Source organism: Arachis hypogaea, chromosome 13 (assembly GCF_003086295.3).
Source record: "Arachis hypogaea cultivar Tifrunner chromosome 13, arahy.Tifrunner.gnm2.J5K5, whole genome shotgun sequence".
NCBI lineage: Eukaryota > Viridiplantae > Streptophyta > Magnoliopsida > Fabales > Fabaceae > Arachis > Arachis hypogaea.
Genome location: NC_092048.1, coordinates 119,444,342 through 119,467,177, shown reverse-complemented (window position 1 = coordinate 119,467,177; position 22,836 = coordinate 119,444,342). Strand labels below are relative to the sequence as shown.

Below are 22,836 nucleotides of genomic sequence, written 5' to 3'. Positions count from 1 at the left end.
AGGTCACATTCACATATCTACAATGTTTATACAAATTCGATCTAAAAATTATAAATATTAATCCGATTTATAAGGTTGTTGGATCCGACCTCATATATACACTAATAGAATTACGAATTTCATATAAGTATTCGTATATTCGTAAATCTGTAAAAATAAATAAATATTTTTTTTATTTTATTTATCATATATATTATATTATATTATATTATTTTTATTATTTAAAAAATATATTTAATAATATTTTTAAAATAAAAAAATTTATCGACATTTTTTAATAATAATAAATTTTTAAAAATATTTTTATATTTATGCGAATCGCATTAAAATTTTAGATATAGTCAATCCGATTCCCCCGCTAACTACAAACTAATTCACTAATTAATTATGATTTTTATTTTCAGGTAAAATAGTTAAATAGAGTTCTGCCTGGTGTATTAATCAGATGCAATGAAATAGATAAAAGTATTTTTTTAAAAAAAGTTATTATTTCGATAAATAATCAATAACTCGATTTTTTCCATTGCCGTTCAACTTTTCTTCTTAAAATATCCAAAGTTTGCCACAGTCGCATGCATGCATCTTTTTCTAGATTGTTGGATGATGAGATCAATAATGAAAGGAAAGCAAAAAATTATTAAGACGCGGTTTCGGGGGTCAGAATTATCGCTTGTGTTCAAACCACCAGCTTCATACATACATGCACCCTTATTATATTATTGCCGTGTAATTGTAATAACATATATGTTGTTTGGTGCTTTTAAGACACCAATGTAGAAGCTATAATATATTCTCCTTAATTACCTTTACTTGTTTTCATCCACTTTCATGGCCGATTAACTATACTCGTCATCGGCTCTTTCCAGTTCTTTTTCTTAGTCAGCTTCCAAACTTTGGGACTTGAAGCAAGCTTTTATAAGGTACTCTCGATTCTTTCTCTCATAAAATATTTCAAGGAATGCTAGGGGCAGTAACTTTGTGATTTGTAGCCATCAAATAGCTATCAATGATGATTTTAATGGTGTGAGATGAGTGTGAGATTTTATCCAATGGCTCATTTTTCTTTGCAAGTTACATGTTGGCCAAAATTTAACAAAGTTGCTGGCTCCCTAGACTTTTCCAAATATTTCTACCCCCCGCAAGTTAGTATATATTTATATATTGGTTTTGATGATGGAAATTTGGCACACTAGAGTTTCTTTACATGTAATCATGAAGAGTTGCATGGGGAATAATGGTGAAAGATGGACTTAGGTTAGGAGAAAACGTAGGGTTGAATATAATAAAATTGCCACTACACTCAATTTTGTTGGTGTAAAAATGATACTTAAAAATTATTATATAATGTAGCATATTTGATTAAAATATTTAATATATATGTTTATATTTTAGTTGTTAGAGAATTATATAAAATGTCATATACTCATTCATTTTTTTATATTGAATCAACAAAAATTGTTTTATTTTTAAGTAAGATGTGAAAATAAATTTATTTTCTATGAGTTTTACATTCAATTTAATTTAAAAAAAAAATTGGTAACTTGATGTATAAATATAAAATAAAAAAATATATGAATAAAATTAGATATACACTAAAATTAATTATTAATATAAAATATATACTAAATTATAAAATATAAATTAAAAATAAATTAAATAACACGTATATTTATATACAAATATATGATAACAATTTTAATATATTTATAGCACTTCTGAAAATATATAACAAATCTCTAGTAGAGATCATTACTTGAATTTAGATCAAATACACATCTTGTTAAAAATTTTAATTATTAAACCATATCATTTAGTGGCATGCTTCATCCTGACTCCTTTTTGTAGGAATGGGTTAAACGGCTCTTCAAACAAACATTTCATCATATAGTGTGCCCCATATATAAATACTATATATAATGAAAATCTTAAGAAATAAGAAATGAATGCATATATAGTTGACGATAAAAATTAACGATAAAGACAGAAAACCTTGGGCGTACCATCCAAGTCATCACTGTCCAATTAATTCCTAGGAGGAGACTTAGAAGAAGAACCTCCAAATTGCATAGAAAATCCAGAAGATGAAGATGAAGACGAAGAGGAAGAAACAAACATATTTTTATGGTTCCCATACAAATGAGGCAAAGCATAATTGAAATTGTTGTTGTTACTGCCAGAAAATTGTGAAGCTGAAGCATTAGAAATTGTGGTAGTAGTACTAGGTACTTGTTGACCATTGTTATTGCCAATTTCCGGTTGTGGAGGACGGTTAGTGAGGTAACCGAATTCACGAGTGAGATGAACCCTTTCTGGAAAGTTGAGCTTAGCTTTGCTTCCTTTGAATCTAAGAGCGGCTTCGTCATAAGCAAGTGCAGCTTCCTCGGCAGTTTGGAAAGTTCCAAGCCAAACCCTTGCTGCCTTCTTCGGATCTCGAATCTCCGCGGCCCATTTCCCCCATGGCCGGTGCCTAACCCCTTTGTAGTGTCTTCTTACCACTGCTATATACACATACATATTATTAAGAGCCAAGAGGAAGTTTGATCTTCTTTCTTTTTTGGAATAAACTATCAAAAAATCTCTAAATTATCAATTAATAAATGATATTTATACTTAGCAAATTATTTATGCATTTAATTTAAAATGATCAATTAATAAACTATTTAATAATTCAAAAACATTTTTGAGGATTTATCCTTTGTTTTGAGTACAAAAGAAGCAATATAAACTTTTTCTTAAAAAAATGCAATGAGAAAGTCTAGTTGAAATTCAACACTTAACCATCAAAAGAATAATGAGTAATCCTACACCATTAAATATCATCTAACGCCATTAAAAATATTAATGATGGCTAATTAATGACTACACATCACAAATTCTAGTGACTCCTAGTACTCTTCAAATGTAATATATATTTTGATGCGACACAGACGAACTCAATATACAGCTCCTTTGTGTCTACACCATCATAATCTCTTCTACACCTACCACTATTAGTAATGAAAGAAAAAAAAAATAAAAACTTCAAGCCGATCTCACCTCCCCAAGACCCCAACTCCTTTCTTTTTACACTCTCTTTTGTCCCCAATAAATAATTAATAAGTACGGTGTATGTAGAAATCATACAATGATTCAGATATATAAGTCAAATTAAACATTCTTTTCCTCTTTAAAAAAAAGACAAATATTACACTACTTTTTTTTAAAAAAAGTAATACTAGATAGACAAAAAAAAACAGTCAGAATTTACCTTATTTAACATTAATTAATTGTCGCAACAATTAATGAATGCTAAATAAGGTAAATTATGGCTGTTTTTAGCTTTGGTTACCAAACATTTCCGTAGAATATATATGGGGTTGGAAACATTTAAGTAATAATTAACATCACTAGGAGATAGATATAAGAAAAGGAGAGGCTTTCTTTCCCATACTTTTTTTTTCTTCTATTTTTTCGTCTCCAAAATGAAAGGTCTAGCTAAAAGGAAGAGAGAAATTTGGTGTATATATAAAGTGAAAGACATAAGACCTTGAAAACAAACCAACCTATTATTATTTAAACAAGGTAAAACCTAATTAAAGACCCACTTATGTTGTGAAGGTCACACCACATATAAATTTCTTAGAGGATGATAATCTTCTTTATAAATCAAAATCGATTTTGATAGAGAGATTTAGAAGTTCTCTAAAAGACCGCATTACTTAGTATAAATCAATTTCAGGTTTGACCCAACAAGATCAGAGAGAAGCGAAGTTAAAGAATAACGCGAACACAAGGGAGAAGAAATGAAGACCTAAAACTAAATAATAAACCCTAAGTGCTGAAATTAAATCATTATACCTTGATCTTGCATTATAGATGGTGGTTGAGATTGTTGATTGTTGTCCATAGAAGTGGAGGAGTGAGAGATTTGTTGATGATGATGCGGTGGATTGCCACCAATGACTTGAACAAGAGCTGATACCACCGCCGACGTGTCTTGCTGGGAACGTTCAGAGTAAATCGGGAACACGTGCTCCTTCTCCTCTTTCTCTTCTTCTTCTTTTTCTTCAAGGGGAAATGGCCTCTTTCCATGTTTTCGATCCACTTTTAGAATGAAACTGAGCTTAGTTACGTGAAAACGCGGTGAAGCTTAGCTTGTTAACTTCTGCGTTCTGTAATGATGGAAGATTCTATCTGTGTTTTACGCGTACATGCCATTCCATCGTTGTTGATAAATCATCATGAGGTGAGTTAGATAATTATTCAGAGATAAGAGATGACTATTCAATCTAACAACACTACTATGTGGATGCCATATGTTGGAGATCGAGGAGAAGAAGAAATTAGGGTTTTGCTTCTATGACTTTTATGGAGTGAAGTAGAAAAGAATAAAGGGCCCTAGAAAGTCCTCTTGTTCCTAGTTCTTTTGTTATTTCTTTTAACTAAAATATCAGTTTCAATTTTAAATTCGTACAAAATATACTCATTTCTTGAGTAAATTATTTACCAATCTATCTATATATACGCTTTTTTAAAAGAGCGGCAATGCAAGAATTTTGGATATGATGATATCACTTTACGCATGTCGCATGCCTTCATATTTTAATGACAAAAGTAGTGTTTGAACGTTAAAATCAACTATTAAAATTAGTTTTTTTTTAAAAGATAGGTAGGTTTAAATTTGTATTTTTTAGATGAATATAAAGAGACTATGTTATTTGAATTATAATTCGTTGACAATTATTAAAATTAGTTATTATGTATTTATATGTGGTATTTAATTTATTTTTAATATATATTTTATATTTTAATATGTATTATATATTAATAATTGATTTTAGTAGTTAATTTTAATATATACCTAGTATAGTTGATTTTATAATCTAATAAAATAATTTTTATGACAAAAATATCTTAAATTTAGCAGTATAAAAAACTCAAAATTATGAGATATAACCCTTTTGTGTTCTATATATATTACCATATATATGTGTGTGTATTTTTAAGATTTTTTTATTAGAATTTAATTTTGATGCAATAGCATTTTATATAATTGTGTAGTTATATTCGTTTTTTTGGATACTCATTCACACGATAAATATAAAAAATAATTATTTTTATTAATATTAGATACATACGTAAAATTACTTTATAATTAAATCAAAATTAAATTCTTTTTATTATTAAAAATTCATGTCTCCTCCCAACCGAGGAGGACATTCCTCTGCTTTACTCCCTTGTTTATTGAAATCATCTAAACAAAGTCGGAAAAAAAAGGAAAAGGAAAATTATCTTAAAAATATTAAGAATAATTACTTTTTCCCTCCGTTCCCACGTCCACACATAGTATTACTTTGAAATAAAATTACAATAAACCTTTTTGTTTGGAATATGTGAAAACAAATACATAACTAAATTATTCAAACAAATTCGTAGTTATCAAACTCTAATTCTCATACTACTTATATTAAGGATACGGTCATGATTATCTTTATAGATAACATGTATATTGTCATCTACTTTAATTTTCTAATATAATGTTAGTCAAAATAATAATTATCTTAGATTCTAATGAAGAGGTCTTAAATTCAAGTTTTAGAATTATTTTGCATGAAAAGAATGGTCCATTGTAATATTTGGTTTGTTATTTAAGTTCATGGTCTATGACTAAATATTTATAGTCAAATTTAGTGACTATTCTCTCAGCAGATATTCAGGTATTTTGATAGATAGTATAACTAGTTAGAAGATTCTTTTTCTAATTAACTCTTTGGATATAAAAATTAAGCAAATAAAGAATTATAACCTAAATTACTAAACAATTTTATTTTAGATGAATATTAAAGGATCATCATAATTTATTATTTTTGATTATCAGTTAATTGTCAATGTTTAAAAGTATGGAATAAACTTAATAAAATATGTTGTTGGATTATTAAATTAAAGAAATTGAATTAATAACTAAATTATAATAAAAAATAATAAATTCTTAGCATTTTATTTTATTTTATTTTGGCCTAAAACAATTTTATTTTCGGAAATCGGTATAACCTGGAAGCGGAGAAAAAGTGACAATCCATACTGAGTTACGTTCCCAATCCCAATCCTCAGTTGCTAGATATAAATAATTCATTGGGCCTCCCCTTTACTTAGTATTTTTTAACAGTTAGTTCTTGACGCAGTAATCGTATGTTTAATTGGTCCGAAACCCGATTCTTTGCATTTTTTAATTAGTGTTAGAAGTTAAACGATCTTTGCGCAAAGAAACACGGGATAACTAAATAAGGTGTATTTAAAGTTTAAACTATTATACCACCCCATATGTGTGTACTGTGTACCAAGGAATTAGAATCTGTTAGAGTATTTATTCCTTAGGTGCGAGATAACATGGCAGGTGTGGTGCAAGTGGTTGAGGTTACTAGGAAGAGAGTGGGTGATTCCTGGAACCGTTAAAGAATTGTTCGAGAGTTGGCATGGCATGCATAATAGACAACAAGGGTAGAAGATGTGGATGAGTGTTCTTTGCAGTGATTTGAAACATCTGGTTGGAACGGAATGCACGAATCTTTAAGACTGCAAGAGCAAATCTAAAGGTCATTCACACAAGAATGGTGATGAGTTACACAGAATGGAATGGAGGTGATCCTGGGGGAGGCTGATGATAGGACTAGGAATGCTAGGGGTTGGTTTATTTGTTGGTATCTCGTTATGTGTCTTCTTCTTTAATTTATATGCTCCACTTTAATGTGTCTTCCTTTGTTTCAAAAAAAAAACCACCCCATATTTATTTTCTTTTGAGGGGCAGATGAGGATGTTGACCTCTCTGAGCTAAGCTCTATGTTTGACTTTTGACTATAGTTGTACACAGTATACTTGAATCCATACTGATGAGTGATGAGGAGCTTGTTTGTTTCAACCAAGGTAGAACTCAATCACGTGGAGAAGTAACTAACTTTTTTGCTTTAAAAAGTTGAATCAAAATTTCTCCGGGTGGAAACCCATTCCACCTTTGATTCTTTGAGCAACGCTGTCCCTTTTGGATATGTAAACAAAATCACCATTCGATAATTTCATAATGGCTACATTTTTTTTTTAAAAAATGAATCAGCTTGGCATCGAAAACATGTACCAACAAAATTTAGGTTTAAAGGACTCTAATTACAGTAAAAGTAAAACTAAAAAACGGACAGACGCAAGAAACCAACACAAAACAGGTTTTCTTCGTCTTCCAACATATCTACAAGGTGTAGTTTTTACTTTTCAGAGATGAATTGATGATAAAAAAAACTAGTAACCTTTACTAACTTCATGGATATAATCAATTTCCATCTAAAGACATCCACAAATGATCTAACTTGCATCAAAGTATCAATTCACAAATGTTTTCACTTATTGGATCTCAACGTTCACTGAACGACTAAAATTTTCCCCTCCAATTTGTAGTTCTGATGAACCTGCCACAAAACCCACAAAGCATGAGTACAAGAAGGAAAGGAAATCCTACCCATAAAGCTCGCTCAGACAGATACCAATCTTAGATAAATGCAGTTGGCTAGCGAACCCTTCTTGACCTTCAATTAAATGAGCATTCAGCACAAAGCGCGAGTTTGCACCCTTTAGCCAAATTTCAATTTAATATACTGTGAGGGCCTTGAAATGGCACAACGATCAATGGATAGAACGTTTTACTATGTAGTTTGAAAATGGTTCCTCTTTAGAGAGTAGGTTGGATATTCCTGTTTCTCATGTACGATAAAAATTGAGTAGGTAATTCTGCTAGAAGTGCTTGAACTACTGAAATTTCTCCACCTGCAATGGGAAGATTGCAAAGACTTTGTGAGTTAGAAGGCAATAGGATGGAGTTACATCATAATATGCAAACTGATACCTACTTTGAACATCTCGAAATGGAACAAACTGGACTATATCACGTGAAGCAACACGTCCGAATGAACTTTCGAGTCTCTCTCCCTTGTCAGCATCTAAAATCTATTCAAAGGAGTAGCAAAACTAAAAAAACCAGTTGTGGTATACTGATCACACAGTTCCCATGAGGAACAGTTATGTATAAAAAGCCGCCATGTTTTCATACCTCCATTTCTTTGAAATCAGCTCCTCCAACTCCAACGATAAGGATTGATAATGGTAGGTCAGAGGCTTTAACAAGGGCATCTTTTGTTTCTTGGAGATCTGTCACCACTCCATCCTAGTGATGTCAATTAAATGTCAGCATCAGCGGTGGAAAAGCAAGATGATGCAAAAAATCATCACAGGCTTAGAAGTCACGACAAAGAAATTTTTTTTCTCATATGCAACACAGATATAGAGTGATTAGCTCTGCTATGATTATATGGCTGAATCACGGCGCATGTCGGAAAGAGACATGGAAGAAAAAAGACTACAGGAGGAGTAAATTGCAGCTACATAGTTCTAGAGAGAAATAAAAAAGTTCTAATTCTTATTTCTTACTGTGATTATTAACAAAACAAAATACTTTCTTGCACCAGTTGCTACAGATTGGCTGGCAATAAGTGCAGCATTGCTTATGACAGGTCCAAAAAGAGTTGGTCCTGCAAGAGAAACATTAAGCAGGGCACTTGTGTATGCCATCATAATTCCTTGGATCCCTTCCACCTGTTAAACACACAACTTCAATCACTGATGAACTATTTTATGATAAGTGAAAACAAAAGCAAGAACAGGTGTAGCATATCTACCTCACAATAGTGACTGCTTCCATTCAGGTTAAAACAATGGGAAACAGGACCATCAATTGGTCGGGCACCAAATCCCCATGTAGGAAATCGTTTGTCTGAATCATAAAACTGTAGCACCTCTCCAACCTCAACAATTGCCTAGAAATAAAGTTGGGACAAGTTCAAGACAAGGATCGCTGGAAAAACAAATGATTCAAACTAAAGATCACTTCTCAGTTCTCACCTTCTGGTATGCATTTGGCCGTCCTGAAGGATCAATATAATGCAAAGAATCTGGAAGGCGTGGATTCCCATTTGAAGCTGATAAACCAGGAGGTTAGTTATATTTGATTAAGAATGCATAAACCTTTGTCATCCAGGTATATCTAAGGCCCCTCATGTTGACAACTACAGAAATCTAGAAAATAATAAGGTACACTTCATTTGAGGATATGAGCTGTACCTGTAAAATCAATGGCCACCATGAAGTTCAATTCAAAACCCGCAGACAAGTAATCAAGGAAACTATATTGGACACTTTCAGAAAATTTGTCCAGATATACCCGGCTCTTTAATACCTGTATTATAGAAAAATATGTTTTACACTTTTTAGAGAAAGAAAGAAGGATTCATGACACAAATAAACTTTATAATAAAACCTTGTTATGAGAATTATGACCACCGCCAGTAGGCAAAAATAAAGTTTCTCCTTGACCACTAGCATGAAGCTTCTCCAACTCTGCCAAAGACTTTTGCACTTTTCTGATAAACCAAAGAAGCATTTCAGCCTAGAAAGTATATTGATAGGCAAAGGAACAAACAGACGAAGGAAATTAAAAAGTAACCGCCAATTACCCTATCAAATCATGTTTGCCATTGGTATTGAAGTTATAACACTCTAGTATCAAAGGATTGTCCTGTATATAATAAAAACGAAAAAATGAGAGCTTCCACTGTGTCTAAATCATGAAGTTCAGCATATTATTCCATATATAATCTCATAAAACATGGCCATATTTCCATACTTTTATAGTTTTACGGAAAGAATAAATTAAGACGGTGATCCTTGTACCTTGCCTCCTACTTGTTGAATGTTTAAGAACACTGGCTTCCACTGTGGGCTGAGATCATTCTTTATAACTTCTGTTTTACAAATTGGAATATGGGTACCACCTTCCACAAGTTTTGATATTATCAAAAAAGGATCCTACAAGACAAAACAAAACCATGTCTTATTTTATACAATAACTGGCTTTCCATATAACACCTAGCAAGAAAAGGAAAAACTAAGACATACACTTTTGAGAAGAGATCCCTATTTTCCAAATCTGAGCACCTAAATATCAACTCTACTGTAGTCTTTGAGCCAACACATTCCTCTGCATGCACCAAGAGCTTCCCGCAATTTTGGGAATGCATAGATCTGATAGGATCTTCTCTACGTAGCTCTAATGCCAATGATCGATCAGACTTTATAATTATCTGCAGATGCCATACTGTCACTGTTGATGGGAAGAGTTCTTGGGAAGATAATTTATTTTCAGAAATGAATAAGGTGCTAGTGCATCATAATTTGAGTATGCATTATGAAATGCTTGTCTTTTCTGAAAAACTTCCAATATGCTTGGCAGTTACCTAGTAAGCTATTAACTCAGACTGAGATGGTAAGCACTTTCAAACAGCATATATTGGAAAAAAGTAATAAATGTGAGATAGTGAGAAGCCATGAAGATACAGCTTAACTGAGACTATAATGAAATTTTTATTTACTTGTCAGATATCAGACCACAAAAACTTGAACAGCCACAATAGCCTGAAAGATTTCCACATTACCTCCGATAATGCACAAGTTGCCTCACCTAGAAATTGTTGCTCTTCTAGCTTAAGCATCTGCATAAGTCAATCAAAACTTACAAATATGGACTTTTATGCTTTATCAACTTGTTATTACATCTAATGAAAGAGAAAGTAAAAAGTTCCACATAGCAAATTAAAGTATAGTTTTGGAACTAACTAGAATATATTGTTTCACAACCTTATGAAGAGATTGTGTAGAATGTCAACCAATAAAGAAAAAACTTAAGCAGGTTCAGTTGTATACATAGAATCATAAAGAAGTCACAAAACAGTAAAATTCACAATCCTATTAAGAAAGGGTTACACTTTAGAATATAACATGTGAAATTATCTTTATTAAATAGCCACTTGAACTTAAAGTTAAAGGAAAAAGGGTGACGTCAAGAGTCTCCAAGGTAGACACTATACCTTCACATCCAAATTGTGAAACTGAGTATCAACGTCGTACACTCGAAACCTGTGATAAAAAATATTTTACGGAATGATTCCTAGTGAAAAAACAAAACGCTAGTGTGCCTTGTTAGAAGTATAAATATAAGCATTTAACTTACACTAAAAACTGAACAACCTCGAAATGATACATGATTAAGTGTTTAGTAATCCACTTAGGATCCAAAGAATTCAGAACTACTTCAGTACGGCCGATTTCCTCAAGTGCTCCATGTTTCCCTCTTGTATAAAGAACCATCATTGGATCACTCTACAGCAAATAACAGCCACACAAACAATCAATGGTGACCGTATTTACCATCACAACAATTTTGCAGGAAACGATAACAATCCAAAACCAGAATGAAATAACAATAGCCTGGCCTCATTTTCATTATAAAATATATATAGTTTCAATGCAACGTCACCATAATCAAATAGTCCTGCACAATTGCCTAAAATGAATTATGGATTTGCAATAATTTCGTGGTTTGTTTGTTTGTTTTGCTTTTAAAAAACAAAAAATCACGAGCTCGTTACAGAAAACAAGAGATAATTCTGGTCTTGCAACACTGAAATTGACATTCATCAACTGAACTACATGAAACTGAAGCTGAAAGAAATAACAGAACAAAGATATAAACGACGATGGATGCTCGAAACGACGAACCTTAGAGAGAAAATCTCGATCACGCAAGCCAGAAGCAGAAAACGACAGCTGCCCGCAAAACGACAAAAAAACGTTACCATAAGAGAAGTTAGTTAGGTAAGAGTAGGAGTGGTGGAAGGTAAAGAAGGGAAAGAGAGGGAGGAACCTCGATCTGAGAGAAGAGGCCGTGGTAGCCGCGGGACCTGAGGAAGTTGTCGACAGCGTCGTTGGGAGCGTCGATGGCGTTGAGGAGGCCTCGGGCAGTTCCCCCGATGGCAGCGCGGCCACCGGGGACGTCGGAGAAGCAGTTACCCATCGGAGACTGAAATTGAATTGAACAATGAATGAATGGAATAATCCTAATCCTGTTGCTGTTCCTTGTTTATCTACTTTGTTAGTTGCCAATCAAATAAATATCTATGAACTTTGTTAGCTTCTTCCTCCGTTATTTCCAGAACCCTTCCTCACTCCTCAGTGGCAGTGCTCGCTTTGGACTTTACATTATATAAACTATAAAGCTGTGGGGGTACCAAAACGCGGTTTCGTTATTTATGTCTGTTTTACCTTCCTTGGAAAAGAATAAGAATTTTCACAAGCGAAGACTTCAAATTATTAGTAAAAGACTTCATATTTTCATTTCCACTGATTCCTATCTTTTTGTCGCTCTCTTTGCTCTTTTGAAAGATGATGAAGATCTAGAGAGTTGTCCGTGCAACTAAATATGTAACATTCAGATGGAGCTTAATTAAATGAAATATAGAATATATAGCCGGCGTTTGATATTATAATACCTAGAAAAAAAAGTTAAAAAAATGTTGAAATAAAAGTAATGGACTTATTTTAAAGAGCTTTTGAAATAAAATGTTAAATAAGTTAGTTTTGAAAAAAAAGTTTAAAATATAACCGCTTTTATTAATAACAGTTTATAAATAAGTTATTTATTGTTTGAATTTTTAATTATAGAAGTATTTATTTTAAAGTTATAACGTTTGGATAAATAACTCAAAAAATATAATTTTTTTTACATAAAAAAAATGAATATTAAAATAACGATGATAACAAATACTTTTCAATATTGAATATTAATTTTACATAACCTAATCACTAAGATTACAATCCATTAGGCAATTGATTCTTTATTTATTCTCTTATTAGTTCCATTTTTCTAGTGCTTTTAGCATTCGATTCTTCCCCACGTAATATCATTAGAGACTAGTTCTTCTACTTCACCTTCACCCATAACAGTATTCTTGTATGCGGTGAATAGTAATAAAATTCTAATTCACAATAATCTTGATGGCAATGCCAAAGAAATTATTGTGTAGTTAGTGTTTATTATGATATAGTAGGTGAAAATAAAAAACAAATGTGAAAATGACTTTGCAGTTTTCGTTCACAATAATCTTGATGGTAATGCCAAAGAAATTATTGTGTAGTTAGTGTTTATTATGATATGGCAGGTGAAAATAAAAAACAAATGTGAAAGTGACTTTGCAGTTTTCGTTAAAGAAATTGGTAGGGAAGCATATGAATCAGAGTGTTTCATGATGATGGGATATGGAGAAGGATGTAGCCGAGATTTAGAGGGCTGTTTAGATGTGTTGGATAATGTAATTAGAAAGAATTTAATGTTAGTGTGGAAGCCACTGTTGAAAAAGTCAGACACGGCGGTAGAAGTGGTGCTGAAGACGTACAAGGAAGATGAAACAAAGGGTACAATGGTAATTTTAGAGGAAAATTTAAATGAATGGGGAGAAGAGATTTTAAATTTGGGAAAGAAAAATTGTACATTGAAGGAAGTTAAAAGAGGAACTGATTTGGTGGAATCTTTAAATTTAAATGATGATGCGGTTTCAGATAGTACGATATCATGGTATAATAATAATAGGAGTAATGTAAATCAATAAATGTTAAATAGCAATAATGATGATATGAGTGTAAGGGCGGATTCTTGGTCCAATGTGTTACGTCACAAGAATATAAGAGTGAGTAGTATGACTTTAGGCCAAACAAAAGGAGGTCAAAAGAGGAATGGGCTGATTGGTGTAACACTCTCACTACCAGAATATCACGCTTCTGGCTGTGCCACTCTGATAGCAAGAAATATTACGACTAACTTCATATACTTAATATTAAAATAGTAGTCTTTGACTCGACATCATATCGCTGACTTCATTGAAAACCGGAAATAAATACTTTATCTTAAAAAGAAACAAACAGACATAGATTCATATACAAGACTTCTTACATAACGGCTTATAACATAATATATATATATATAAAACATACAACTCCTATCCCTCTTACAAAATTGTAATAACAAAGACGAGGGAAGAAAAATTATCTAGTTAATACAATATCACATAAACCAAAATTCAGTATAACTCTTCATAATGCTCTTTCATCCGATTCCTGAAAAGGTAAAGCTGTAGGGGGTGAGAACCTAACCACACGATCTCACCACGGAGTTTTAGAATTGTCATAAGAAGATATTTAATAAGAAAACTGTTTTCAAGCTTAGTGATTATCATAGCCTTATGAATCTTTTAAAAACCAATAACTAATCATTCAAAACCTTTTTTAAAGAAACAATATTTAATCTTTCAGAAATCCAAAACCTTTCTTTCTTATAAGAAAATCTTAATCAGAAACCAACCACGCAATCAATCAACACAATCATCAATTCAGCACCAAAGCTCATTCTCAAAAGTAGCACACTAGGACAAACACAGATAAAACATACAAGGAAAGCACATGTTTAGGTAGCAGTTACAGCAAATAGTTCAGGTAGCAGTTAAGAACAGTTTAACAATTAGGCAAACCAAAACAAATACAAACCCAAGAAAAGCATACAAATGCATATGATGCATGCCTGTCCTATGGTTAATGAGCTCATCTGTCGGTTATCCAGCCAACCCGACAAGTCTGAAAACCTTAGACTGTCCCCCGACGCGCATCCCCATGAGTCTATGCATAGCTCTCTCTCTCTCTCTCTCTCTCTCTCTATATATATATATATATATATATATATATATATATATATATATATATACTCAAATCGCTCAATGGGGATACCATTCCCGGGAATTTATAAGTGCCCGGTCACCCTTACGTCGTAGGGTCAATAGAGTATCGAGTTTCAACCTGGAGCAAGTGGTGGCAAGCCACTGCGTCTACCCAAGGAAACTCGTGTCTCAGATAATTCAAATTCATAAGCCATATGAATAATCCACTCAATATTCATCAATGTCTAAGTCATTCTCAACATCATCATCATTCATCAATCCATATCTCATTTCTAAATTCATTCAAAATCATATTTCAAAGAAAATCCTCATCATCCTTCTTTCCATACCGTTCACTAACAATCCCAATTCAAAATATAATTCTTTCTTTGATAAAGAAATCAATCTTAAAACATATAATGTTTAAAAAATAGATCTTTTCAAATAATTACTCCAAATGAAACTTCCAATTTTATAAAATTTCGGCAGCATCTACTCTAAAACTCGGATTCTGCCACCCTTTTCGGGTCCCAACCAAACCAAACAAAATTCCTGTTAATCATTCAAAACACTTCCAATTACCATTATCACAACAACAACATTCAACCCAAGGAAATTACAAAATCCAAAATTCAATCAACCAATCCTATAAATCACAATTTAAACCAACTTCAATCAACAACATCAATCAATAATTAAGAATTCTCGATCTTCTCAAACAGTTTCAAACCAAACCATTCCTTAAACCCCTTTCGAATCATTTTCAAAATAGCAAATCATTCTCAATAAACAAACCGTTTTCAAATATCAAGTTCTTTCCAAATTTATTTTAAAATCAAATTCTGATATCAAATCAGGTTCAGTATCAAATCCAAATTTCAATATTAAATCTTTTCTAAAATCAAATCGTTTCCAAAATTAAGCTAAATGCCAATATTAAATTTCTTCCAATAACTCACCACTTTAACAACATCAGTTAGCCAATCAAAAGTTTCAACTTTCTCAATCGATCAATCAATCAATTGAACTAATAATCTCATTCATCCAAAGCAACTCAAATTAATTCATAAGACTTACAAAATCACAAAAATATATTTTACGCATCAATATCGATTTATAACAACTCTGGAAAGTAAAACAAGTTTAAGAAACTATGCAAAACTATAGGAGGCTCCTCCGATGCTTTAAATTGATGTCTGGGTTAAGTATCAACTTTGAGAAGTCTAGCTTGATCCCGGTTAATTGTGAGCCAGACTGGGTACAACGGATGTGCAGCGTTTTGGGGTGCAAGGCGGCAGTACTACCTGTGAAGTACCTTGGTGTCAATCTAGGGGCGAATCCGTGGCTTTTGAAAACATGGAAACCAGTGATTGATAAGGTTGAAGAGAAGCTTAGCCTATGGAAAGCGAAGGTGTTAAATAAAACTGATAAATTGGTTCTTATAAAATCTATTCTCAATAGCTTGCCAGTTTATTATCTTAGCTTGTATAAGATGCCGAAGGCGGTTGTAGAAAAGTTAATTACTTTACAGAGAATATTTCTTTGGGGAAAGGAGGATGGTAAACCTGGGATTGCTCAAGTTAAATGGGAAGTAGTACAGGCACCTAAGAAGGTAGGAGGTTTGGGGATAGGTGATGCAGTGGTTCGGAATATGGCGCTTCTATTTAAATGATGGTGGAGGTTTTCTAAGGAAGATTGTCCACTTTGGAAAAAAGTGGTGTGCTCGTGTAATAACCTGGATCTGAATCGGATACTATGCACTCAAATGCTCCCCACTAGAGGTGGTCCTTAGAAGGATATTTGTCAAATACAGATAAAGGAGCAACATGTAAAAGAGAAGATGATTAATGGTCTGTATATGGAATTAGGAGATGGGAGGATGATTAGATTTTGGGAAGATAATTAGTTACATTGTGGTGTTCTAAAGTCTTGCTTTCCAAGACTTTTCTCGGTTTCAAACCAAAAAGGGTTCACTATACGGGAATGTGAATTTTGGGATAGATTAGAGTGGGTGCAAAACTTCCAATAGAGAAGAGATCTATATCAATGGGAATTAGAGTTACTAAACCAACTACATAGTGTTTTACAAGAGGCCAAATTGATAAGAGGAAGAGAAGATACAGTTGTATGAAAATTTGATAAAAATGGACTGTTTACTACTAACTCATTTGTACAGGTATTACAGGAAGAAAGGCTACCGGAGGATATATCAAGCTATAGTTTCACTAAAGCTATTTGGAAAGGGCTGGTTCCACCTCGAGTTGAAGTTTTTACTTGGTTTGTATTAATTGGTAGAGTGAATACTAAAGATAGGCTGAGTAGGTCTGGTGTAATTGAATCTAGTGACAATTTGTGTGTGCTATGTGGTAAGGACATAGAGAGTGTATACCATTTGTTTGTTGCTTGTGAGTTTTTGTGGCAGCTGTAGTGTGCTTGGGCTTGTGATAGTGGCCGTTCATAGACTATCGTAGATACGATAAAGGAACATTTCGAAAGTTGGACAAGAATAACAATGAGAAAAAATCATAGGAAGAAGTGGTTGATAGGTTTTTTTGCTATTGTTTGGAATATCTGGTGGGAAAGAAATCAAAGGACCTTTCAGAATAAGGCATCCGAAGTTGCTGATATTGTTCAACATTCGTTTAAAAGCTATAGAGAGTAGACTTGTGCTGATTCCTTTAGTTGTTGATGGCAATGTCAGAGATGACAAAGGAATAGAGATTATGAACAGTTTTTTATTCTTGTTATTTTTACTCCACCTTGTTGTATTGAGTTTTGTGTTTAAAAAAAAAAACAAATGTGAAATGTGTGTCAATGTATATTTTGTTGCTATTTTTTATTTTTTATTTTTTTATTCCTATTAGAACTTTCTCCTCCTTTATTGGGGTCAAAACTTGCTCTAACTATAAAAATAATAGCAAGCTATATAAAAATAAAATCACATGTAAAAAAATAAAATTAAAACTGAGATTTCATACCATACACAATGTTAAATACAAATTTAATAATAAAATAGAGTGGTAAAATGGTAAAAAAAATACATGGAAGGAATATATAGAAGGAATATATGCAATAGGTGGATGGTCAATACTTCCACCAGATAGAACATTGCGTAAAAATGGTGGTGGAAGGCCAGTACTTCTAGCAGATGGAACCTTGCGTGAAAATGGTGGTGGAGGATCAGTATTTCTAGCAGAAACAGAAAATATTTTTCACAGAGCCAAAAATAAAAGTAAATTTTTTTGTTTTGAAGTCAATTTTTTTTTATAGAAGTGTGATAGAATGACTTATCGAGAAGGAGAAGTCATATATTTCTACTTCTTCAAAAAGTTAGGAATTAGCCTTTTGAAAAGTTAATAAGATTTTTCCAAATGGTGCCAAATACGCGTATTGTGATTTTTTATAATTCAAAAGTAAAAAAAAAGTAGCTTCTACTACTTTCGAAACGGGCTCTTACAAAAATAACAAATTAAACTTCATTGTGGATTTGTTTGGCACTCAAAACTATATCTATTTTGTTACATAATATGAGGGTAATCAATGTCTAATGATCAATGTCTCCCACTTCTCCAAAAATATTATGCTCTAAAATTATATTACGCGGTATACACGACTTCTCCATAGAAATTATGCAAAGACATGTAGCTTATTAGACTTTTTTGGCTTTTCAGACAAAAGTGATTTTCAGCTTTGACCTTCGAGTGTATAGATTTTTTATTGTAAATAATCTCAAACATGCAAATAAGAGCGTAATAGTCTCTGATAATTAAATTCCCTCTAACTAGTCAATTTGATTCCATAGCAAAAGCCCCATGCCCTATCAATGGGCAAATGAAACAGAATTGAAGGAAAAGAGTAGTATGCTATGACGCTATGCCCATTGATGCATGTGCGGAAGGGAAGGACCATCAACCAAGAAATAGTGATGCAACTTTGCAAGCAAGGGTGACATGTCTTTTGGTTGAAACCCCAAAAGTACAACAGCATGACATGGCATATAAAAGATTCTCCTCATGCTTGAATTACGACAGAACTTGAATTACTGGTATATTTTACGTTATATTGTAGATGCATTAGGTTCTATACGTTAGTTTTCTTTAGCATGTTGTTGACATTGGAGCAAAATTCACAGGGAGGTACGTCGGTTTAGTGGACCACATACCTGTCTAGCACCAACCATGTCTCAGAACCATGCTCAACTGGATAATGGGTTGACCTGCAAGGTCGTGTTACCTATGATAAAGAATGATCCATTGGTGTCTATCTCAATGCTGCAAAGTATTGTCCATCAGAGTCACCATTTTAAGCCCTCGTATCGGAAGGTGTGGATGGAAAAGCAAAAAGCGATTGCCAAGATATATGGTGATTGCGAAGAGTCATATAATAGGATTCCGACGCCCTTACAAGCTTTCCAACAGTGCCTCACAGGTACGATCCACGAATGCATTGCTGTCCCATATTACAACGGGGATATGGTTTGATAAGGTTTTCTGGGCATTTCCTCCATGTATTGAAGCATTTAAGTTTTGCAAGCCGTTTGTATGAGTGGACGGAATACATTTGTACAGCAAGTACGGGGGGCGTGCTTTTAATTGCTATGGCTCAAGATGGCAACATCAATATCCTTCCCATAGCTTTTTCATTAGTGGAGTTTGAGACAACGGGTCATGGTCGTTTTTTCTCTCAAATTTGAGATAGCATTTTACTCCACAGCCAGGAATCCTAATCATATCAGATAGATCACAGGCCATTCACATCGCTCTTAATGCACCTCAACAGTGGATGGCATCCTCCGTCAGCATATCATGCTTATTGCATCCGGTACATGGCTTCAAACTTCAATTCCAGGTTTAAGTCAGCCGAGGGTAAGAGGTACCTTATAAATGTTACGTACAGTCCAAGTAAGGAGCGGTGCGACTGGTACTTGGATACTTTGGGTACACTATCCCGAGAGATGGTGGATTGGGCTCTTTGTTTCAGAAAGGATTTGTGGTTACAACATTGCGACGAAGGTCGTCGGTATGGTCACATGACGACGAATCTATCAGAGTGTATAAATGCCGTGCTGAAGAGAACGAGGAATCTTTCAGTGCCAGCGATTGTTCGGACAACTATGAGAGGTTGCAACAGCTGTTTGTGCGCAGAGGACGCGAAGCACATGCTCAGTTACAGGGTTGACAAATCTACTCGGCACCGCTGATGGCAGCTATAGATAAGAATAAAGAGAGCCTACCGATGATGCGAGTCACCCATTATGATCGTAGGGCATCCGTTTTTAGTATGGAAGAGTTGGAGCTAGTGGATGGTTGGTCACAGACTTCATATCGGGTTCGTCTAACCGAGCGTACATGCGACTGCGGCCTGTTACAGTCATTGCATTACCTATGTCATCACGCCCTAGCAGCATGTGCAGCTGAGAGTATTGAGTGGGGTCATTTTGTGGACCCTGTGTACACAATGGCCTCTGTATTCAGGGTATACGAGAGAGAGTTTTTGCCGATACCAAATGAAAAGATGTGGCCTCCATTGTATGGTGCACGCCTGAAGCCCAACTTAGCCATGAAGAGGAAGGCATCGGGAAGGCCGGTATCTACTCAGATCCGAAATGAGATGGATGCCATTGACTGTGCGGAGAAGAGATGTGGGCTCTGCCACGGAGAGGGCCACACTAGACGTGGGTGTCCCAATGAATCCCACTCGGATCCATGATGACGCAAGTAGTTTAGGGTTTAGGCCTTTTGTTCCAACGTTGTCACTTTGATGTAGTGTTTGTTATTAAATATGTTTAATGTGTAATGAAGCATAATCTCTGTATAACTAGTTACTTTCGACGTTACGGACCCATTTTTCATGTACAACATTCCAATATTTTCATTAAAAAGGCAAACACCAAAATGGGTAAACAAATAGAGGACAAGTCTGGTAATACCCTGGATCTTTCCCCTTATCTCGGATGCACTAACCCGAATAAAAAAACGCGTGTATCTTAGGTGCAGTGTATTCAAGATATACTTATGTTCATATAATAGTTGGATCCGAGATATGGTTTGCAGACACCCTATCATAGCACGGGGTCAGTGCACCCGAGATGTGGGCATTTTGGACAATGACCCTCAGTACTCGAGATGTAACTCAGGGTGTATTTTCGTAATTTCTTCGACATTTATGTATTTTGGTAAATACTATATTATTTAATTTAAATAAAAAAAATCCTTAAAAGTCTCCAATTTAAGAAACTAAAAAGAGCAGAGATAAAGAAAGAGGGAAGTGGAACGAGGGGTAAGGGTGAGGGAAGCGTTCTGTGTACGCGAAGAGAGAATAGTTAAATGCCAAAACCTAAAAGCCATAGAATATAATTAATGCAAGGAAAAAGTTGAATAATTGATTAAGTGAAGGAGGGAATCGAAGGGATGAATATTCGGGGTCAGGGCCTCCGGTTCCGGCAGCGGCGGCAGGGATGATGGATGGGATTGGGGTTCCTGTTGCTCTGAATCGGATAAGCAGGAAGAAGGGGACCGGGGTGAGGGCGTGGCTGCTTCTCGATTCCAGTGGTCAGAAGTAGGTTGTGGAGGCCGGTAAGCATGCCATCATGCGACGCACCGGTCTCCCCGACCTGCGACCTCCGTATCCTCGACCCTCTCTTGTCCTACCCCTCAACCGTGCTAGGCCGTGAGAGGGCCATCGTGATCAACCTTGATAACATCAAGAACAGCCATGTCGGCAGTAAAAGTGGACTCATGAGTGCTCGGAAATATGTACTGGGACATGATCTATGCCCACACTCGAGCTTCCATAGTGAGGTCTTGGGCGGAGATGCTCTTGGGTCTAGTCCGGTATTGCCCATAGATCTAATCGCTTCCGGGTTGGGCGATGACTCCATGGATGAGGTTCCAGTCAAATTGAAATGTCTGGCGCTCAAGCTGTGCCTCTTGATAGGCATCCATCCCATCCGGACTAGGTAAAAGATCAAGTACTTTCTGAATAGCACCTTCTGAGATAGGGACTTGCTTTTGGCACACAAAGACTGACTGGAGGGTAGGTGAGTGATAGTTGGCATAGAATTCAATAACCCAAGAGAGATTTGCTTCTCGTGCTGCCTCTTTAAGAGTCCCCACTGTCTCCTTTCAATGCGGGGCACCACAAATTTAACGAAGTGCTCTGGAAGAATGAGGAGGTGCTCATTGTGGTAGTTTCTCTCTACTAAGACGGGGAACATCCGCTCACCATAGCGGTTAGTGAATCGTGCAGAGTCCCGTGCGGGAAATTCCTTCTCCGATTCATCAACTCGGATGGTCCTCTTCACCTGCTTAGTAGGTGGCTTGACCCTTGAGGATGGTTGCGCCTTAGCCGGTGCTCTTTTAGTTCCCTTCTTCGCCGGTGTCTTATTGGAAGCCTTCTCTTTTCCTCTCTTGATGGCCATCCTGAAAAAGGAAGAAAAAGAAGGAATATTGAACTTAGAGAGTGATAAACTACTATTTTATGGTTTATCTTGTGCTAAATAGAGTGGATTTTATCAATCTTTTATACACTTATTCATATGAAATGCATGGTTTTACATTTTCCTTCCTAAATTGATGCTATGATTGAAAACATGCTTATTTGGCCTTAAATTCATTATTTTTAATCCTCTCTTATTTCCATTCGATACCGTGATATGTGTGTTAAGTGTTTTCAGGGATTACAGGGTAGAAATGACTTAGAGGATGGAAAATAAGCATACAAAAGAGTAAGGAACACAAGGAATTAAAGATTTCATGGACGAGTAGCGACACGCACGCGTGTAGCACGCGTACGTGTGACTTACAGAATGCGCATCGACGCGTACGCGTGACAGGCCGTCACGTGCTGCATATCAGAATTCGCTGGGGGCGATTTCTGGGCCCTTTTTTACCCAGATTCAGGCCCGAAAGTCCAGATTAGTGGCAGGGGTGTAGCTGAGACTTGGACACACTTTCATTCTCACTTAGTTTTAGTTTTTAGTTTTGGAAATTCTAGAGAAAACACTAGCTCTCATAGGGTTCTTAGCTTTTTCTTAGTTTTGGTTGAATTGTATCTTGAGAGAGTTACTACTACCCTCGGTTGAAGCCTCCATCATTATAGCACTACAACAAATAAGGGTTTTCGCAACGGTCAAAAACCGTTGTCATAGATCAGAAAACCGTTTCTAAAACTTTAGGCAACGCTTTGGCAACAGTTTTTGACCTGTGGTATATGCGGCCGT

General features: G+C 34.8%; 3 protein-coding genes, 1 long non-coding RNA gene and 1 pseudogene across 5 annotated transcripts; 3 read left to right on the top strand and 2 right to left on the bottom strand.

The window, feature by feature from the left end:
* The first annotated feature begins 683 nt into the window (after positions 1–683).
* LOC140177990 (uncharacterized) lies at positions 684–7,593 on the top strand. Its single transcript, XR_011869924.1, has 2 exons — positions 684–920; positions 6,374–7,593. It is a non-coding gene; the product is annotated as an uncharacterized lncRNA (long non-coding RNA).
* LOC112732946 (ethylene-responsive transcription factor ERF114-like) lies at positions 1,953–4,127 on the bottom strand. The gene is made up of 2 exons (XM_025781779.3): positions 3,838–4,127; positions 1,953–2,498 (listed from the first exon to the last, which is right to left on the bottom strand). Exons 1-2 carry the CDS (start codon positions 3,884–3,886, stop codon positions 2,023–2,025), a joined length of 525 nt encoding a protein of 174 aa, XP_025637564.1. The 5' UTR covers positions 3,887–4,127; the 3' UTR covers positions 1,953–2,022.
* LOC112732943 (protein BONZAI 1) lies at positions 7,048–12,342 on the bottom strand. Of its 2 annotated transcripts, XR_011869923.1 has the most exons (17): positions 11,777–12,342; positions 11,632–11,679; positions 11,084–11,232; positions 10,941–10,989; positions 10,509–10,565; positions 9,975–10,157; positions 9,748–9,882; positions 9,531–9,592; positions 9,335–9,437; positions 9,139–9,253; positions 8,920–8,996; positions 8,697–8,834; positions 8,449–8,613; positions 8,072–8,185; positions 7,872–7,968; positions 7,509–7,788; positions 7,048–7,433 (listed from the first exon to the last, which is right to left on the bottom strand). XR_011869923.1 is itself a non-coding variant. In XM_072212389.1 (16 exons), exons 1-16 carry the CDS (start codon positions 11,924–11,926, stop codon positions 7,694–7,696), a joined length of 1,737 nt encoding a protein of 578 aa, XP_072068490.1. In that variant the 5' UTR covers positions 11,927–12,342; the 3' UTR covers positions 7,048–7,693. The 2 variants fall into 2 exon arrangements, 1 of the variants encoding a protein (XP_072068490.1); XM_072212389.1 differs by having other exon boundaries at positions 7,048–7,788.
* A 3,465-nt stretch (positions 12,343–15,807) lies between these two features.
* LOC112735302 (uncharacterized) lies at positions 15,808–17,043 on the top strand. The gene is made up of 2 exons (XM_025784853.1): positions 15,808–16,227; positions 16,792–17,043. Exons 1-2 carry the CDS (start codon positions 15,808–15,810, stop codon positions 17,041–17,043), a joined length of 672 nt encoding a protein of 223 aa, XP_025640638.1.
* Positions 17,044–21,050: 4,007 nt separating this feature from the next.
* The window catches only part of LOC112735300 (magnesium transporter MRS2-3-like), a 51,527-nt pseudogene continuing 49,741 nt past the window's right edge, over positions 21,051–22,836 (top strand).

Excerpts from the sequence above, each read along its gene's own strand:
- LOC112732946 (XM_025781779.3), bottom strand. The coding sequence starts at position 3,886 with ATGGACAACAATCAACAATCTCAACCACCATCTATAATGCAAGATCAA. Across the intron at positions 2,499-3,837 it reads ATCTATAATGCAAGATCAAG|CAGTGGTAAGAAGACACTAC; the intron begins GTATAATGATTT and ends ATGTGTATATAG.
- LOC112732943 (XM_072212389.1), bottom strand. The coding sequence starts at position 11,926 with ATGGGTAACTGCTTCTCCGACGTCCCCGGTGGCCGCGCTGCCATCGGG. Across the intron at positions 8,997-9,138 it reads GGTGGCCATTGATTTTACAG|CTTCAAATGGGAATCCACGC; the intron begins GTACAGCTCATA and ends CTGGTTTATCAG. Across the intron at positions 7,969-8,071 it reads CTGATTTCAAAGAAATGGAG|ATTTTAGATGCTGACAAGGG; the intron begins GTATGAAAACAT and ends TCCTTTGAATAG.
- LOC112735302 (XM_025784853.1), top strand. The coding sequence starts at position 15,808 with ATGTCTGGGTTAAGTATCAACTTTGAGAAGTCTAGCTTGATCCCGGTT. Across the intron at positions 16,228-16,791 it reads TAGTACAGGCACCTAAGAAG|GTATTACAGGAAGAAAGGCT; the intron begins GTAGGAGGTTTG and ends TCATTTGTACAG.